We start from the raw sequence: 20,523 nt of genomic DNA, 5'->3' as shown, positions 1-20,523 counted from the left end.
AGTGAACAACTTATTAGTAGTGAAATCTGCCTTATCATAATCTATTTGGGAGTGTAGAGTTTGTACCTATTAGGTTTTATCTGATCAAGTTACTATTAGGAATCTATTAAAAAAGTTTTACACAGGGATCAGTATTAACAGCTCTCACTAATATATGAAAACCATGACACAAGCGGTTAATTAGTAATTAATTAGTAATTAAGCGGTTAATCTGCAATTAAGAATAACATTGTTTCATATGAATCTTAACATAAACAATGTTCTTGTCCTGATATTAATACATGTAATATTTGCCACTGGACACCTGATTGTAATCCATCATCAGTGTGAAATAATTTTGTATTATGTATTGCAATTTGGGAAAATGCACAAATACCTGTGTTTCTGCTAACCGATAGCTACTGGAAAGTAACAGTCTGAAGGTAGATAAAAAGGTAGATAGAAAACATAGGTTGTTTTTTTTGGCCTTAAGAATACAAAACAAAGGTATGTGATATTGAGTTCGGTTGTACCGTACCTATCAGTAGATACTAGTACTTCATACTCAAGTGTCAGTTTCAACAAGTACATATTGTAATGGATAGAATGGAATAAGAAATTGTCAATTAATAAAAAATCTCAGTTTACGACAAATTAATGTGAGAGCTCGTAACCTGTGTAATTAACCGAAAAATGAAACTTTCTCAATTGAATTTTTGTATGAAGACAATTTAGTCATATATATGTAAACTTCTTATGAGTACGTGTTTTTAATCAGTGTTTAATTATACCAACAGGGTTTTATGGAGAACTTTAAAAATCTATTGAAAAACAGATAATAGAACTAGCACTTAATATGAACAAATTGGATGTAGTCTTTTTATTTCTTATTTGTTATGTATTATATTTAATTTTCTGCTTTTCTGCTTCAATATAAGAAGTTTGAGGGTTAACAAACAAACGGGGACAATATAACACTTTGTTTGGGATATAGAATTCAGATGCCTAGGCTAACAAATTGAGGGTGTAATTTTAAATGGAAATAAATATATATTATGTTCAAATTTCACGCTTGGGGGCAATGAGAAAATTTTGTAAACAGAAAGTTTTTTGTTTAAATTTTTAAACTGAATCATGCAATTTTAATTTTATTAGTTTTATACACAGGAGAGTTTGCATGATTTATCAGATTTTTCAACAAAGTTGCGATTGTTTTTTTCTAATCATATATTCAGTGTTTTAGTACGTTGTTACGTATTTCTTTTACCTGACAACAAACTAAAATTTAGCCATTTCAATAGTTAGAAGTGGACTTAGCCTTATCATATTCATCTATAAAGTTTATATGTTGATTGTGGATTTTAAGAATATTTAACAAAATTTTAATTGGATTTACATTATATTTAAACTATGGATTTGTTTTCAAAATATCTATTAAACTGTTGATCTGTTGATCTCCGTAGGAATACAAAGTATTTAAATTGATTAACAGACATATTAATATTTTGGGAAAGAAAACTATATTTAGCTTAGCTAACATTTTGAACAAATTTCAAAATTAAATGTGACTTCACAATTCAGCAGGCAGCATATGGAAGCAATATATTTTGTGACAATCAGTAAATGTGTAAAATTGTGAAAAAAATATCATTCATTGATCTCTAGTGTAGTTATTTGGAAAAATTAGTGTTGATTTGCATTCCACAAATTGAAGATTATCATCAGATTCTATAACAAATGTGAAGACATAAAAACACAAGTGATCAAAGTAAAACTTTTCACATGAAGCTGTGATTTCATACTGCATTCAGTGGGTTACACTTTAGAGTATATTTTTTATTGATAATTTGATTAAAAATGCCTCACTTTTTCCAAACCTTGTCCACATCAATCCATGGTTTATTACAATCCTCTAAACAAGCTCGTATTACTTACAGGAAAAGAGAGAAGGAGGTGTCTGAGCAAGAAAAATTGTTACGGTCACATGAAGGAGTCAAAAATGCCAAATCTATAGAAAGACAACGACAAAAGAACTTCCGTCTCAAACAGAAAGCTGCATTTAGAATACAAAAGGCATGGAAAAAGTAAGTAGAGAAGTTTGTAAATTCAAATTTCAAACATTGTAATTAAATAAATGAATTGAGAATGGAAATGGGGAATGTGTCAAAGAGACTCTCAAACCAACCAAAGAGAAGTCGTTCCAAATTAAAGGTACAATATCTGAACACAGACAAATTTTCAAAGTTGGAGATTATAGAACAATTATTGCAAATGATGAAAAGTTTTTATCAATTTATATCTTTTGTTATATTTGTAATGACGCCTAATGAGATAACTGTCCACCAGGGACCAAATGATATAAATGTTTGCTACTATTTGTCACTGTCAAAGTCCCTACCGAATAGCAATCTATATAAATGACCTTAGCATGCCAAATGTACAACAATCCAAATGAGAGAACCAACACCCTGACTTATGAATGCAAAACAACAAACAAAACACAAACATGACATACAGAAATAAACCACTAAATAGCAGGATCCTAATCAGGACAGGCACATCAGGAGTGTGAATGCATAAATATATATAAATGTGAAAAAATGTATGTGTTGTAATTTTATGACAAAAAATGGAATTTGGATTATAGTCTTTCAAAATTATACTGACAAAACCATTATTTTCAGAACTTGTCTCTTATATTAAAAAAAAATACAGGTTTATTTTAAGAAAGAATATCAAGAGTAATACTGGAAATTCAAGGACGAAGGCGTCCTGCCTCTAAATAGCCTGCGATGATACCTGAGGTTACACCTATACAAATAGCTGAATATATGTGAAATATTTGCCACTGGATGTTTAGCAAACGTTCATTAAACATGACCATGACCTACTGATTAACTTAAATGTTCTTCATTAACACGATAAAGCCTGTTTTCCTGATACCATATTAAGAAGGTTAACTTTCCTGGATATAACCTTGACCTCATTTTCTTGCTTCATTGGTCAATGTGAATCCGGGTCCGTTAGCGCCCATTCACATTCGCACCCACTCATGTTCCCCCCCCCTTTTACTTTAGCACCCTACATGTTTGCACCCAAAGTCCGTTCCCACCCTTCATGTTCGCGCCAATTTTAATTGGTTTTGTGTTTTATAACTTTAGCTTTGTTTTGGCAAGTGTATTCTTATATTTGTTGTCAATGTCTCAAAATAAAATGAGACAACTTTTTTTATGTGTTGAATAAATCTTAATCATGTTTTGGATAGTGTATTGTTAATTTTTTTTTAACCCTTTCTAAATAAAGTGCAATTCTGTCAATGTTTTATTTTGTGTTGAATAACTCTTAATCATGTTTTGGTTTAGTGTATTGCTATAACTTTGTTTCATTGACTTGTTTCAAAATAAAGTGAGATTCTGACGACACTTTTTTTTTTTTTGTTGAATAAATTTATCACGTTTTGGTTATAATAGTGTATTGCTATATTTTATTGTTTCAGATCAAATTTAAGGGACCAAGCTGTTTAAAAAAACAATTGTCTTTTGTGTTTTTCATTTAAAGTCTTAATGTTTTACTTACACCAAAACAATTTATAACAACAATCATGATTTTCCAATTATTCAACTGGAATTTGAATTAAAATTGGGCGCGAATGTGTAGAGTGCAAACAGACCTTGGGTGCAAACGTGTAGGGTGCGAACGAACATGATACCGGTCAATGTTTAGATTTGTGATTATGCCTGAACCTTAGATGCTATGGGAAGTCTACAGGTCAACATATTTGTGTATTGAATTAGTCCATGGCCTTATTTTTAATGATCTTAATCAGGTTAAGTTTATGTGATATGTGTAGCCTATCATGATCAGTTACTAGGCAAGACATTCCAGCTTGTGCACTCGTGTTATTAGATTCTATTAATCTACAGCATTTAGAAATAGGCCCCTCCCCCCTTAACCCTTAAACTGACAGTATAATGTGTTGGAATCTAGACCGGATTCAGAACAGATGCAGAATAGCATCTGACCTACTCTGCTCGGAATACAGTCTAGAAACCAGTAAATCCAGTTGGGTACTAGTAAAACAAACACATGTTTGGTAAAGGACCACAGTTTAATGCTTAGTTTTTCATATTAATAAAATCACAAACAACAGTACAGTTTTCAAACAATACACAAATTAATTAATGAACAATCTGTGGTATTCCAAACTTCCCAAACCTCTATGAACAGTAAAGAATAATATTTGAACAGATTCTATATTTTCTGAATTCGAGCGGTTGTGCCTACTTCTTGGCCTTATATTATTATATCAGTATTTACTTACTGGTAATCCAAAATTAAATATCATATTTAACTTGGACAAACCTTAATATATTAATTTGAAATAGTCAGCCTTTTAAAACTCAAGAATTGTTGAATTAGTTTCTGAACAGGGGACTTGCTACATGGAAAAAGAACTGTATAATTCTTCTTTGCTCTAACTATGATAGCTAGTGGAAGGGCATTATGTTTACTGGTCTGTTGTCTGTTAGTCTGTTTCTTGGTCTGTTCCTTACCAGGTTAATGTTTTGGTGTAAGGAAGTGTGTAAAAACATCAACATTAAACCTAGTACATATGTTTATAATGAAAAAAATCAACAAGCTGACTTTATTACATAATGGGAAAAAAATCCAGTTTACTTTATTGGAGTAAAGCATTAAATATTTGTGTCAATGTTTTATCCTAATTTAATTTTAACCATGTTAACTGAATTAGCTTTTCCTTTAAGCAAACTATGGATTTTTCCATTTCTAAAAATAAGAAATAAAATTGAGATTGAAAATGGGAATTTGCCAAAGAGACAACAACCCAACCATAGAACAGACAACAGCAGAAAGTTTAGCACTGATATGAACTAATATGATAACAAAAAAATAATACACGAACAGCTCCTCACCTGTGTTGAAGTGGGTATTCCCACCTATCCTTATAGTATTATATTAGTATTATCTAACTTGTAATCCAAAATTTAATATCCTTTTAAAGGTGAACAAATTGTAATATATAATTTTGAAATAAATAGCCTTCTCATAGAACTAATCACATCAAAAATGTTTTTAGCTGGAGATCAGCTTCTTAAATTTTTTGAAAGAAAAAAAAAGACTTAAAATGTTGATTTGAAAAATTGACTGAAAATGAGCACTTTTCAGTATAGGTGGTTTCTATTTTGTAACTTGTTTAGGTGGTAAAGACTTTTTATTTATTTTTTTGCCCAAATTTTTTAAAAGATTAAATGTGTTTTTTGAATACACATGAAATTTCATTTCCAATTTCAAATATTAGATCTTGATTTAACCATATTTTATTACCTGTGAGATTCAAACTATAGGCTATGAAAATTTAATATCTTGTTCAATAAAACAATATTTAAATGCCATTTATAACATTCATTATATGCATATTATAAATGTTATATATTAACCAACAATTGAACTTTTAATTCAGTGTTTGGCTTAAAACTTTTACATTAAAACTTTTACATTAAATGATCAGTTAACATCCCAATTCGAAACCAAATACTGGTATATTTTGTTTATTTAAGACAGCTTACATATGATATTGTTAAAAATGTTTGGCATGCAATGTACTACAAGGTTAAAGGTTTTAAAAGTACTTAAGATTTTAAAGGAGAATATCATAATTAGGTCAAGGACACTTTTTCGCCCTCCTGATTTTGACAAAACCAAAATTTAATAAATTGATTAAATAATGTTCTGCAAATGTTCCTTGAATGTTTAAGGCTAAGTAAAATAGTTTGCTTCAATTGAAGTACAGGTTTTCAACATCTTGCATTTAATGCATTAAATTGCCAAAAAAATGTCTAAATATCCTTATTTTAAGATTGTCATTAGTAACCACAAATATTATCCAAGGCCTTTTGCAAGGTTTTTTTTGCATGTGAATTAGGTTAAAGGCTGGGCACATATCAAGTTTTACTAGGAACATTAAAAAGGCCAGTAAAAGATCAAATATGTCACTTTCCACATTTTTTTGCAATAAAAATGACATCACAAGTAACATATGACTATATATTAGTAGATATAAGAAGATGTGGTTTGGGTGCCAATGAGACCACTCTTCATCCAAATCACAATGTGTAAAAGTAATCCATTATAGGTCAAAGTTTGGTCTTCAACACAGAGTCTTGGCTCACACCAAACAGCAAGCTATAAAGGGTCCTGAAAATATACATGTGTCAAACCATTTTAACAGGAAAACCAACATTTTAATCTATATTAAAAATAAGAAACGAGAAATTCTTCTGAACCACATGAACAAACGACAGCCACTAAACTTCAGGTTCCTGACTTTGGACAGGTGCACACAAATGCAGGCTGCAGCAGTTTTGAATGTATTAAAAGGTACATATTTTCATCCTAACCTAGAATATAGAAAGCTTAAGGCAAATTATAGGATATTAATTGAAATGGCATAGACGTATTAACAAAAACAAGTGAACATACACTGATAAATCTGGATAATTCTCTTTTTGTTCCTGTTTGCTTGCCTTGTGTACACATTACTACAATCTAAAATAATGTTGACAGGTGCAGTGTTTATAAGTTTACTTTATATAGATATAGGAAGATGTGGTGTGAGTGCCAATGAGACAACTCTCCATCCAAATAACAATTTAAAAATTAAACCATTATAGGTTAAAGTACGGCCTTCAACAATAGACTATTTTAAAAAGAGTCAATGCTTTCTGTAATAATTAAGAATCATCTTAAAATTGATTATAAATCATATATGACCTATTCTTTTATTAGATAGCTTTTTTTTTCAATTACTTTTATTCTTTGTGCTCTAAGGGAGATAATTCAAAAACTAAATCAAATACTGTTTTTTCAATGGTAAAATATTTATTATTATGACTGTATAAACTTTTCCCATCATCTCTCAAAAGACATTTTTCCTGGACCATTATTTTATATAACTGTAAGGAAAAGAGAGTGCAAACTATAGATTTTTGTCTTAATTGTGTCACTGTGCAGGAGAGGAGGGGTGGGGGATGGATTTACTTAATAACATACACATGTATGACAATGTTACATGAGCTTGAGTAATCATTTTAAGATAACCATAAAAAAAGGTCCAGATATAAGAATAAGAAGATGCAGTATGAATGCCAAAGAGGCAACAGTTCTCCAAAGTTCAAATGAAGTGGATGAAAGCAATTATCGGAAACTGTAGTCTACACACCCATACCTATAAAAGGCCTAGAATTGAAAAATTTAAAACAATTTTTACTTTGCAAATAACCTTTACCAGACTGGTAATCTTATCTACCCACTGTTAATTCTTTTAGTTTAAAACTTTTATTCTTTGACATTGTCAAAAATATGTACTAAGGGAGATAATTCAACAATAATTAGGTTGAATTTGTTAAAATATAGGACTCATAAACCATGCTTCTTTTTTGGTAGATAATTGATATTTGTTTTCCCAAGTTTCTCTCTTTTGATTTAAACTGATGTTGTTTTAAGATAAATTTGAGAGTCCACCATCGGCGTTTTGCATTTGCGCTGATCTACACTTCATTTGCGCGATTTTTTCTTTCATTTGCGCCAATATTTTCTTTCATTTGCGCCGATTTTTTTACAGGTAAATTACAGGTGAATAGATATAAGAAGATGTGATATGAGTGACAATGAGATAACTCTCCATCCTTGAAGTCATGTTATTTTTCATTTAACATTATAGACCTCTTCCATTAGCCACTTGTACAAATTTATGAATTGTCAAATTCATAACATGTATATAACTGTTGTCCCCTACTCACCACTGGGAGGTGGAGAAAGGCCTACATGTACATCTCCAGACATTTTCCCATACCGTAACCGTAGTTCTTTAGCCTCTGTCTTTCGGACATCTGCCACATATTTATGCTCGATCTGTGTTTTGACAATAAAATCCATGGCTTTACACAGTTTTATGGTACATTAGTAAGATATGTTGTTATATTTCAGGACACTGACCTTCCGATATGTATGGCCCTTGATGATTAAAGAATTGTCTCCTCGGCTCGTTTCAGTGTGCAATATGCCCATCATGTTACAATGAAGTTGCAGAAAAATATGACTCAAAATTATCTTAAACATAAATAAAAAAAACATTTTGAACCAAATTTTACCAATGGTATAGTACAGTACATGTACAAGTATTAATTTACCTGTAAATCTTATTAGGAGCAAATAAAAAATTGGCGCAAATGAAAGAATGAAAATTTTCAAAATCGGCGCAAATGTCATACGCCCTCCACCATTTGTGGATACATTTCTTTTTGTGGATTAATGAAACAATGTACTTGCAAGGACAATAGATTTTGTCTTATTGCCAAAGGTTGCAAAGTATTATTTACCTTTAATTTTTTACTTTTTACACATTGTCACTTGGCTGGAGATTTGTCTCATTGGCATTTACCACATCTGATTTCTGATTTTCGTATAATATATTATGGTTATATTTTTATGTTAATAATTGTATCAAGGTAGTTTCTGATGAAGTTGAAGTCACTTCAACTTGAATCTTAGTACACATGTTCCAATGCTATGATTATGATCTTTTTAATTGTAATGCCAAATTAGATTTTTTACCCCAATAATGGCAATTTCACAGTCCACTAAAAAACAATAGTGCAAGTTGGGCATCCATGTACTATAAGAATAAGAATAAGAATACTTTATTAATCCAATTATGGACCCTTGCGGGTTTTAAATTTCATACAATGATTACAATGATTTGTTATAACAATGAAATAATAAAATGAAATACATGACAATAGAACACTGAACAGTTATTGCATGCACATGGAATAGAAAGTAATATGGGAGACAATCAATTTCTGTAAGGATTATTCCCCTTTAAACAGATATGGTGTTTTTAGTTGCATAAAAATGATATGCAGCCCCAACTGATTAGATATAAGGGTATTTTTCTCCCATGTACACACAGCAACCAATTACTAGATATTTATGTATATAATTATATTTTTTGACAATTGCAAGAATATGATAAGCACCTTAGAGTTTTACTGCAGTTTGTTAATGCATATTTAAGCATATATATGGACACATTCTTGTAATGTCATATGTCTATTTTGTCTTTTCACAATTTTTCACATTTTGCAATGATTTCATCTTTCTCTCTTTGATTCGAATTCTCCTTTCGATATTGGTCCCTTCTCTTTTAAATGAATTGTGATATACTGAACTACAAAATTTTATGGTCTACATATATGTATGTGTTGTAGAAAGATTAATGTTCATGATGTTTAGACCAAAAAAACTTTCAAAAATCAAAACCAAATAGTTATTCACTATGACAACTTTACAAGGTTAACATGGTTAAGCTGTATAGAAACTTGTTCTTTAATATCAAATGGGCCATTCTTTTAAGTTTAAACTTTGATGAAATAACTGCTTTGTATTTTTGCCCGATTAAATCAAAATCTACGTACACATATTTTAACAAAATACCTTGAACACTAGTTTCTAGTGTTTTCCTTTCATTAGTAATATTATAACGGATTATAATAAAGAATTATTTATTATTTGAACAAAATATACTTCAGAGATAAATATCTTTTTAATCTCAGGTCTAGGCTGAAATTGTCAATTTAAATCTTATATATATTGGAAGTTTTGATTTAAACCAGGTGTATATAACATAGAGAAATCCTTCATTTTAAAGAATAGTGAAAGTTTTATATAAATTCTGTACAAATCGGTTGAAATTTGGATCAACTCAATGTTATATAACATGGTTGTAAATTGATACTGACACCTTTATCTCGGAAACATATATTATACTTTAAAAGTAAGTGTCTTTATATATTTATTCAAGTTCTGAAAATTCTTAGTAGGTTCAGCTGCGTTTATCATGCACAATTTATATCTGTTGGTTTTTGAATAAAATTATTTTTAAAAGCAAATTTAATGGGGTAAATCAGGGTTTTATGTAGCTATAAGCCTTTTTACGACAAGTTGTGATAAGTTATCCCTATGGGCCTTTGGACCAAATAACCATAGTTAATTTAGCATGGTAGTCTTATTTTTATATAGATTAGAAATGTTTTCCTGTTCAATGATTTTACACTAGTAATTTTGGGGCCCTTTATAGCTTGCTGTTTTCAGTGTGAGCCAAGGCCCCATGTTTTAGGCAGTACTTTGACCTATAATGGTTTACTTTTATAAATTGTTACAAATTAAACTTGGATGGAGAGTTGTCTCATTTGCACTCATACCACATCTTCCTATATATTTATACTTATTTTGTGTATTTCAAGTTGTAATGGCATACTTTCTTGGGATTTTCATTCATACCAATTTTGGTGGTTTTCATTTGATTGTATTTTAGAAAGATGATTTGGTAATTTTGACAATTCTTCATACAAGTCATAGAAAATTTAAACTTCATTGAACATTTAAATTCATGGTTAACCTGTGTACTTACCAAATTCATGAAAACTGATATACTTTAGGAACACTTATGAATCCACAGTAGTGTTACTTTAAATACTTAGACTAATAGATGAGATCAATTGGTGCCTTTGTATTTTTAATTGACAATAATTAGTTACTGAACATTGGATAAACACTTAGAGTTTTAACTGTACCACACAGGAGATGGTATAATGAAAAATTCACAACCTCATTGTCTATTCATGTTTGGGATTCGTAAAAGTTTTCAAGAGTAAGGATCTGATGTATATAAAGGGATGTTTAGATATAATTTGTTTTTACTTTTAAAATCTTAAATCAGCACACAGAAAATAGTTAAATTTTGTTTTTGTGAGCCTAAATCTAACACTTAGTATCAAGGGTAAGGAGAATTTAAATTATATAATGTAAATCAAGAAAAATGACACTTTTTATTACATAAGAATACACAATTGAATTAAATGTGATTATAATTATCCTTCATTGTGATATATAATCCAAAGTGATTTATAAGTCTACGATTTGACAAGAATTTTAATTGAATGTTGATCTGAATAAAAAGAAGCTTAGGTTTAAAGTCAATTTTGATTGAAAGACACAGTGTAAATTATGATAGTGTAGTGTTTTAAAGTTTTGAGTTATTTGGACTGTAAAATAATGGAGGAAATGTCTGAGTCTGACATGTAAGTATTTACATGTTATATGGGAACACTTGGCCGTTTCAGAATCTAAAGCATCATGGGTAATTTCATTGTTCATACCCCAAAGTGAAAATAACGTTACGTCATTGGTTAAATTAATCACGGTTTAAACCAATCAGTACGCTTTTTGAAAATATTACCCAGGATGCATTAGATTCTGAAACTGCCAATTGCTATCTTTTCTACACCAAAAGTTGACACAACTTCCTTTTTAACCCCCCCCCCCCCCCCCCCTTTTTTATGCAAGTCTATAGCTACCAAGGGGAATTCAAGAAGAAATTATTTCCTCCTTTTATTCAGACTTCAAGTAATTTTCCATGATCATTATAATATGCAATTATCATAATACCTTTCCCAATTTTCATTGAGATTAACGCCTTTGTCCCCAATCCTGCCTGTACTTATGATTGCAACCACCATTCTTTCATAACCCATATGAACCCCCAAATGTTTTATGGCCCAGTCGTAGCATTTTACCCTTGTCTGTACCTCTTAAAGTTGGTTTCCACCAAATGTTTATTACAACAAAACACAGATCTAGTTTGAACTTTGGTCAATGGTGGTGTCTATAACTTTAACCTATTTAGAGTTATGCCCCTTCACAAATGGCAAAATTGCTGATTTTTTTTTCGTTTCTGTTCTCTAACTTTATTTGCCTCAATCACACAAAATAGTCATAAAATATTTTGTATACCTTGAAAGAATTAAATTCCACTTTCATTCAAACTGCCAGTATTATAGATTTAAGGCTCAGACATTTTGAAATATTTAAATCATTCCCTTCAAACTTGTTTTTCATGTTACCGAAATCAATGTAATGTAACCAATAATACTATAACAGTGCTTTTACAAAATCTTTTTAAAACTTGTGTTAAAGATAACATTTATAGTCCCATTAGGATGATTAGTAAATTTGAATTGTGCTGTAGAAACAGCATCTACCTTAGAGTAGGATCCAGTTAAAAATTGATATATGGACCATAATTTGCTATTGGGCTCCGTTTCCTATAACTATAGAAAAGTGATAAAATGTGAATTACTGTAAGAAAAGTTGCAACTACATCTAAAGATGCCATTATTTTTATCAACATACAAGTGTATGCTACTCTTCCCTAGAAAAAAAAAATAAATATATGAATTTCAAAGATTCTACAACAGTATTTTTGTGTCCTTTCTCGCGTTACTTATTGCTTCCGAAGAGCATAACGCTGACTGATTTATAGATAATCGTCACCGGCAAATTCGTAACTTTTGCCTTCAAATAACAAAGAACATCCACCAATAAGAATAGTGAGAAGAAAATGCCGAGAACTATAAGTATTTATGTAGCAGATGTAAGAACAGTGGCGTGATTTATGTGTCCGATTTCGTAACGCAGTTTTTAGATGATGTAATCTGCTTTGTTGTAATAGAATTCTTAAAACAATATGCAAATATGAACTCTCGCGAGATGTTCAAACAGGTAAATCCGAGATGATTTACATTCTTGTTTTGATCTTTGTAATAATTAAGTAAGAAAAGTACGTTGTCGTTATGCGTTACATTTCACACGAAACAGAAGTCCAGTTATTTATTAAAATTATTTTTGTCCTTAAGTTCTAACCATTTCCTGTCATACGTGAAACATGTGACTAACATGTGATAACGCCATTACGGCCGGATGTACGAAATACTAGGTCTAAACATTGTTTTTGTTTCCAACGGGATGTTAGCAAACATAATCTGTAGACTTGTTTCGTCTTGTTTTAAAGAGGAAAATACAATTGTCAAAGAGATTGCGCCGGTAATCTGTTATTTTTCCTATGTGCATAATGTTACATACGATCCTGTGTGAAAATAAATGCCCAATGACTTGACAAAATCGATTTCATATTTGACAGACGTTAGAACACACTTCGTTTCCCGATAATGACGTGAAGAGTCCTTGGAAAAATCAATCGAAATTACGTCACTTAACATTGTACCAATGCTCGTTGGATTGATTTAACTTCAGCAGTAAATATTACCGGATATTTTAGGTGAATAAATATAATTTGATAACAAATACATGTTAATATACCGTTACACTTAGAATGTACAAAGTTGGAATCCTGTCACAGTTTTTAATTAATATTTTTTATTCATGTTCTACAAACACTTATCAGAAACGCAATAAACTTGTCAAAGGAGAAGTAAACTTTTACCATGCATGACTTGAAAGGAAGTACTTTATTGATTTTAGCCCACTAAAGTAGGTTAAAATGTGGAAACCATGTAGATGGTGTACAGGTCACAAGTATCACATTGTGCCTATTTAAAGATTTTAATTCCAATTTAAAAGTTTTTTTCTTTACTGGATTTAAAGAATGTTACATTGCCAATGATTTGGAAAAATTGTATATAACTGGAATATCAAAACCAAATATAAATACATTTGTTTTGCTTAAACATCAAGATACAACGTTTTTGGTATCCTGTATCAATGGAGAAAATATGGAAAATTCTGAATAAATTGTACTAATTGTTTTCAAAACAAGCACATATTTAGGAGTTTTATAATACTGTTACATTTAAGATGGATTTTAAGAAAAAGTATACTGTTCAGATTATTTTAAGCAGATTTTGCAATAAAATAAAACTAAAAAAATGCTTTCGGTTTCTTATGGTTTCCTGTCAGGTTTAAAAAAAACTTTAATATAACATTGAAAATAGATTTTGAATATTAACATGAAGCAAGTAACACTAGTAATGGTGTTTATTTATGCCTTTTGAATTATATTGTGCAAAATAAAGAAAATAAAGATTGGTTTCCTGTTTGGTTTCATGTCACGTAAACTGTGAATCAAAATGTATTAATTTTTTCTCGAAAAACTCAGTTGTTCCATTCATACTATTCTAACACCAACACAACCCACAAAATAAAAGTTAAAATTTTAGAACTTATAAAAAAGGATACAAAAAGAAACCAAAGGCCGAATACCAAATTATGGTCCATATATATTCAATCAAAAGCATTTTGAACTGTTCAGGTGACTTAAAATAATCCTTGTACTTGTACCCAAATTCTTAGCAACAATTTTAAAAATGTATATGTTCTAGACCATACGAGTATTTGGACCGTAGGCGTAAGGTCTGGACCGTACACATACTTTTTCAAAATACTCATATGGTCGGATCGTACGTGTGCTGTCTAACTAATATTTAAAAGTTGGTCAAGTTTATTAGATACAAATGCAAATAGCAGATCAGCATAACTTAACTATCAAATTAATATAAGAAAGTTTAATTGTAATTGAAACAAAAACTTTATATTTTAACCTTTTTTAAAATTCACACTAATTAAGTCTATTAAATTCTTGTATATAAAGGCATGCCAATCAGTAATTATACATTAATTGAATTATGATCACTGAAATTGGAAGATATTGGAAGTAGGCATAACGATGGGAGGTCAATTGTTTTAGAATATGCATGAACTTTATACATGAAAATGTGAAAAATATTACGTTACTTGAATTGTGTCATCTGGAACATATATTTTTATGCCCAACCTATTATAGTAGAGTGGCATTATGTTTTTTGATATGTTCATCCGTTGTTTCGTCCATCCGTTTATCTGTCCTGCTTCAGGTTAAAATTTTGGTCAAGTTAATTTTTGATGAGGTTGAAGTCCAATCAACTTGAAACTTAGTACACATGATATGATCTTTCTAATAATAATTCCAAATTAGCTTTGCACTGTCCATTGAACAAAGAACATGTAGAAAATGATAGTCTGAATGGGACGTCTGTGTACTATGGACATGTTCTTGTTTATGCATAAATTTGTAATAATTGTTTTTCACATTTTTCCCCAGCTAAAAGGTGAACACGTCATTCCACATTTAAGCATTTTCAGATGCCACCTACCTCTGTTAAATTTAACTAAAATGATACAATGATGATATGTAGATGTTTCACGTCCGGCTATCCTGTTTGGATATTGCGGACTGGAATAACCTATTTTACAGACTGGTGTCTGTTTGTCTTTTGGCCTTCATTTAACTCCGACTGCGTTGGTGTTGCTGGTACGGAGTATCAGGTCGTGCTGCTAGCATGGCTGTTTGTATTGCCTCTTTGGAATCTTCGTTGATGACAGGTGATGTGTGTGGTGGTGTGCGCAGTAGGTCTGGATCGTGGATGTCGAACCCTTCTTCGAAGTCAATCCTACTGCGCTTGCCTCTGTCATTTGTGGAGGTGTAGAATACAAATCTAAATAGTTTACTTTTATATATTTTCAGATACAAGATGAGACAGTTTGGTATACTGACTGTAGCCAAGCAGTCCATACATCAGCTACAGACACAGACTGGGGCGGAGGAGTTCCAGAAACAAATAGCTGCCCTTACTATACAGCTAGCATGGAGGAAATATTACAGGTAATTTTTGGTAGGGAAACCTATACCAAGTTGCCTAATGTTTTCGACCAATGCTTCAGGGATGAAAAGTCCTGGGTTTATAATCCTGACTCTGGATGCTGAAAATTTTAGTATAAAAATAGGGTGATTTTCACCTTTCCAGACAGAAGTTTAAACTAGAATAGGTATAGGTTGGCCCAATTTGGTCAAAGAGGCTCTGATTTAGACAGTAAATGGAGAACAATATTCAAATATCTCATTGTTTTGTCTCTTCCTGGAGAGCAGTCTAGGTTTTAGCTTCCTCCACCCTAATGAAAGACTCCAGTGTCCTAACACTTTCCTTATGTCGGGTTGGGGATTGTCTTGGTGATGGGTTGTTCATATATGAGCGACACATCTCTTTAAATCCTGATAAGGGGTGTTCACAGATTTTACTGTGCCATTGCAGCTCTTGATGGGTTGCTGTCTCATTGATTTCAACCTGTAATTTGTAAAAAGTATATCGGATTAATGATCCACATTCAAAATCAATTGTTCATCCTTTAGGAGTGTCATGTTTCTCTCTTTCATTGATTTAAAAGCTTTTAAATGTATTAATTACAACCAGTATATTATTGGATTACGATGTTATTTAAAGACCATAATCAAGTAAGAACTTCAATTGTGAAAATCAATATTTAAAAATCGGAGCTTTCATTATGTTAAAGTCCTTATAATCTCATTGTTTCGGAACCCGTAATTTTTTTGTCATAATCCTATAGAAAGTTAAAATCACCTGTTAGTAACTATGGGGTATTACGATTCGTTATATTAAATTTCTTTTGTGTCTTGTTTTTGTTGGCAGAAGACAGTTTGTTTTTGTTAATAGTTTCCATCATTAGGAATGGGAAATAATCTTAAGCTTCAGGTTAGAATAATGTTTGCATTTGAAGTGTTTTACATATATATATATTCAACAAATCATTTTTTTTCTTCCTCTTTTCTTGTCTTTCTGTAATATCATATCCATGTAGATGGTAAAAAGTAAAGGTCATTGAATTTATAAAATGTACATTGGGTACTGTAGATCTTATTATAGTGAATGTTCCCAGGTTAAGATTTATACTAGATCATATACATTTTTCATGGAATTATATTTGTCATTGAAGAATGTTATGATATGCATTGTTTGAAAACAACTCTTTCCTTTCTTGAATTTTGAATAAATAAGCACCTTGAATACAAAACACCTCTTTTTTCTGGGTAGAGAACATTTCAACTTTTATTTACGTTTTATTATTTTCTTCTTTTCTAACAGAGATACATAGATATATTAAGATGTGGTATGAGTGTCAATGAGACAACTCTCCCTCCAAGTCATAATTTGTAAAAGTTAATCATTATAGGTCAAAGTACATTCTTCAAAACGGAGCCTTGGCTCACAACGAACAAGCAAGCTACAATAATGGCATGTGTAAAACTATTCATACATGTCTGATTTTAGAGTTCAGTATTATTCCCAGATTCTAAAATGCATAACTTTATGTCAGAGAATTCCTTATAGAGTGAGATGATTTCAGCATTGTACTACATGTACTATAAAGATAACTATATAACAAATTATTAAGAGCAAACATATTTCTCAGAAATTCTTGTATCAAGCAAAATGAATAAGCTGCATCAGACATTGTTATTCAATTGGAAGTGTGGAGACAGACCAATAACGTAAAGACAATATTTGTAGAACATAGAAATATTGTATTATGGTTATTTAGAATGAAAGATCGTTGCACCTGTGTCTCAATTATATCTAGCTATCTCTATTTTTATCAAAAGTCTACATAGACATGATAGATCGCTATGGGATTCCCATAATGCAATTTTGTCTGCAGAAGTTGATTTGATTATGGTGCACTTCCATTAGTGAAGATGGCTGTAATTGTTTTTATTAATCCAAACAAACAATGGCTAGACATTAAGAAAATAAAGGAAGCAACTAGAAATATGAACATTTGTCAGACATCTGCAATGTGAGAAATTTTATCAAAGCGACAACCTTATTAGCAAAAAATGATTAGTGACAATGAATATTCAATAAAAAGCAGAAAGTCTTAGGCTTTGATGAGGCCAAAAATAAAATTAAGATTATTTATGTTGCCTTCATTACTGATTTCCCTTAAAAACTTTATGCCACAAATCAGTTCAACCTTTTTTTTTAAATTTATTTTCCTGCTGGTACGTCATTTTTTGTCCATGTTGTCTGAAACATGTAACTAATGTTCTTGGCCAAACAAAAAATAAAATCGCCTCATACTTACCAAAAAGCATGGGTAGGCAACTTCAAAAAAGGAATTTATAAAATGTGTTGCCTGTAGGAAACTTTGGGTTGTAATGGGGATAATACTATTGTCACCCTTATTAGGGGGGTCACTGTTACTGAATGGTCGAACTACCCAATCAGAAGACTGTGAACACTGAGGTTGTGAGTTTGAATCACACATGTGACAGGTGCACTTGACTCCAATCTTAATTGACTAAGAGTGTCAGTTTTCCTAATCCTTCTGTAGGTAGATGGTTTTCCCTGTGCAGTCTGGCTTCCTTCACCAATAAAAACTGACTGCCATAAAATTGCAATAAATAACAAACAATCAATCATCCTCATTAGGTTAATTTGTACTGTGTAAAAGAAAACCTTAAAATTACCAACTAGATTTGTCTGTAATTTGGATCCATCGGAACCATTCCTTAAGATAATACCGATTAATTATCAATAACAAATTTATTATTTTTCATCAATTTTTTTATAGATGACGTAGAGTTCATAAATATAAATGAGGAAACATAAAATTACTTTAATGTACCATTTTTGTCAGATTTTATCACATTTTTTATTGATTTATCAGTTTAATTTGAAGTAATTTGTTATATAAGATTGATTTTACCTAATGATCTGAAAAATTAACGAGTGTTTTCTTTGTCCGTAATTGGTTATATTAATCTGGTTTTAAATTATTCATCATGTTCATAATGACATATGTTTGTTTAAGAAAAAAAGCTGTCATACAGGTTGATAACTACTTGTTTGATTTTACGGTAATGATTTTGCCCGATTTTTAATAATCCTTTTTTCATCAAATTCATCCAGAATTTAGTACAAATCTGTGGAATTAAGTTATTTCATGTTCCAGATTGTAAGTTGCTTTGACAGATATTTTTAACTGGGTGTATTTTGGCAGTTGATGCCTACTATTCAAGGGCACAATGAGATCTTTGGGTAATTAATTAATAATTGCATACAATGCACACCTGATTTCAGTATCTCTAATTGTTTTATTACACTACTGTGCATTGGAGTTATAGTGGTACTTAAAGGAGATGTGACATGATTTTTTTATATTTTTTTTTTGGTGAATAAATATTTGTTTATACATAATTACCCCCCAAAAAACATTGAAAGCAATATAATTATCGTTTAAATGGATAAATAATGAATCTAAATGTATCGATCTGTCGACCTACTAATTATGCATATTTCAATCCCGGAAGTCACTCAGAACGAGGCTGTGACGTCAGTGGTTACATCAATCATATTTGACTGACGGGTGTATAGGCATAATTAGCGCAATTTTATTTTCGAATATCTTTTTAAAAAAAGCATGACAGTGATTAAAAATGGTTCTGTGTGCTGCCAGTGGATGCAACAGAAGGAATAAGACAGTTTGATTTTTTTTTTTTTTTTCCGAGTAAATCATCATCTAACCCAGGAATAGATAGGACTTCCTACCAAGCACTAGTCATAGACTTTGTTCCGCCCACTTTACAAATGTTTGTTACGATCGTGACCCAGAAGTTAAGAAGAATCTCGAGGGATGTCCTACTATGAAGCCAAAACTCCAAATGCAGTACCTGATATTCCATTGAAACAACCAACAACAGCTGAGCCCAGTCCACCTATACCTATACACAGGGAGCTTATAATAAGCAGAGAAAGGCTGAAGAAAAGAAAAAAATTCTTCGCAAATATTTTTTGGTTCACTTTATAATTTTTTTTTATATAGTTTAGTCATATTTGTGTATAATTGTATAGCCAAATATATCTCAATATTAAAAATTGGTATTTTGTACCTCCTGTGTGTACCTTACTACCTGTTCATGTGTGCAGGTGTGTACACTGAAATTGGACATAATAAATTAAAAGTCATCAACATTGATCAGAAGTTACAGGTATCGGCACACGTTCTCTACAACGCTTGATTTACCTTTGAAGTTGAAAGCTACAGGTGTCATGCCCCCTGGTGGTGATATGTAAGACATCGGCAATACGCGCTATTGCGTAACATGCGCCGAATCTGTGTACATCCATGGGCTCACCTACTCGGTTCACAGGTGAGGTTGGCAATTGTTACGGATATGAGTTACGTAATGCATATCTGTTTAACCTGTTTGAATAAACAATAGTCAATACCTAACTGTCGGATATGGGGTATTACAGAATAGAGAAAAAAGGACTGGACAGTGCAGCTTTTTAAAGGGGGCGGATCGAAAATATTGGGTTTGTGAATTTACTTAGTAAACAATGGAGTACGATAACAATAATTAAATAAGCAAAATAAATAGAGAATTAAGAAGTAATGCTTCTAAAGTAAAAAAATAATTTAAAAAAAAGCCTGTCAGTCCCCATAACTAATACATAACCTGTAGTTGGTACATAAATTTCTATGAGTTTTCTAATAGAAATAAGGCAGGTATGAAAGGTGTATTGCAATAAGTTATTAGTACTTACCCTTATTATTTTATTCTTTCATTAATAATCATTTTATTTCTTAATAAAAAATTATTGTGAAGAGATGCCAAGTGATGCTTTTAAAATGACAGACCATTGATGCAAGGTTATTGCGGTGAAAAACTATACGCAAAAGGTGATTTGAATGTGCAACGAATATTTTGGCTAGTGAATGTATGCAAGTCTTTATATTGCATAAGACATAAAGCTGTATTACATAGTTTTA

General features: G+C 31.1%; 1 protein-coding gene across 1 annotated transcript in view; it reads left to right on the top strand.

The window, feature by feature from the left end:
• LOC134695204 (inversin-like) overlaps nucleotides 1-20,523 on the top strand; it is an 80,850-nt gene that overhangs the window by 47,111 nt on the left and 13,216 nt on the right. The window contains exons 19-20 of the mRNA XM_063556420.1: nucleotides 1,917-2,063; nucleotides 15,419-15,556. Coding sequence (XP_063412490.1) covers nucleotides 1,917-2,063; nucleotides 15,419-15,556 — 285 coding nt within the window. The remainder of the gene's footprint in view (nucleotides 1-1,916; nucleotides 2,064-15,418; nucleotides 15,557-20,523) is intronic.

The sequence above is a fragment of the Mytilus trossulus genome, chromosome 13 (assembly GCF_036588685.1).
Source record: "Mytilus trossulus isolate FHL-02 chromosome 13, PNRI_Mtr1.1.1.hap1, whole genome shotgun sequence".
NCBI classification, from domain to species: domain Eukaryota; kingdom Metazoa; phylum Mollusca; class Bivalvia; order Mytilida; family Mytilidae; genus Mytilus; species Mytilus trossulus.
The sequence above is the reverse complement of the archived record's forward strand: the minus strand, read 5'-3'. Positions and strand labels throughout refer to the sequence as shown.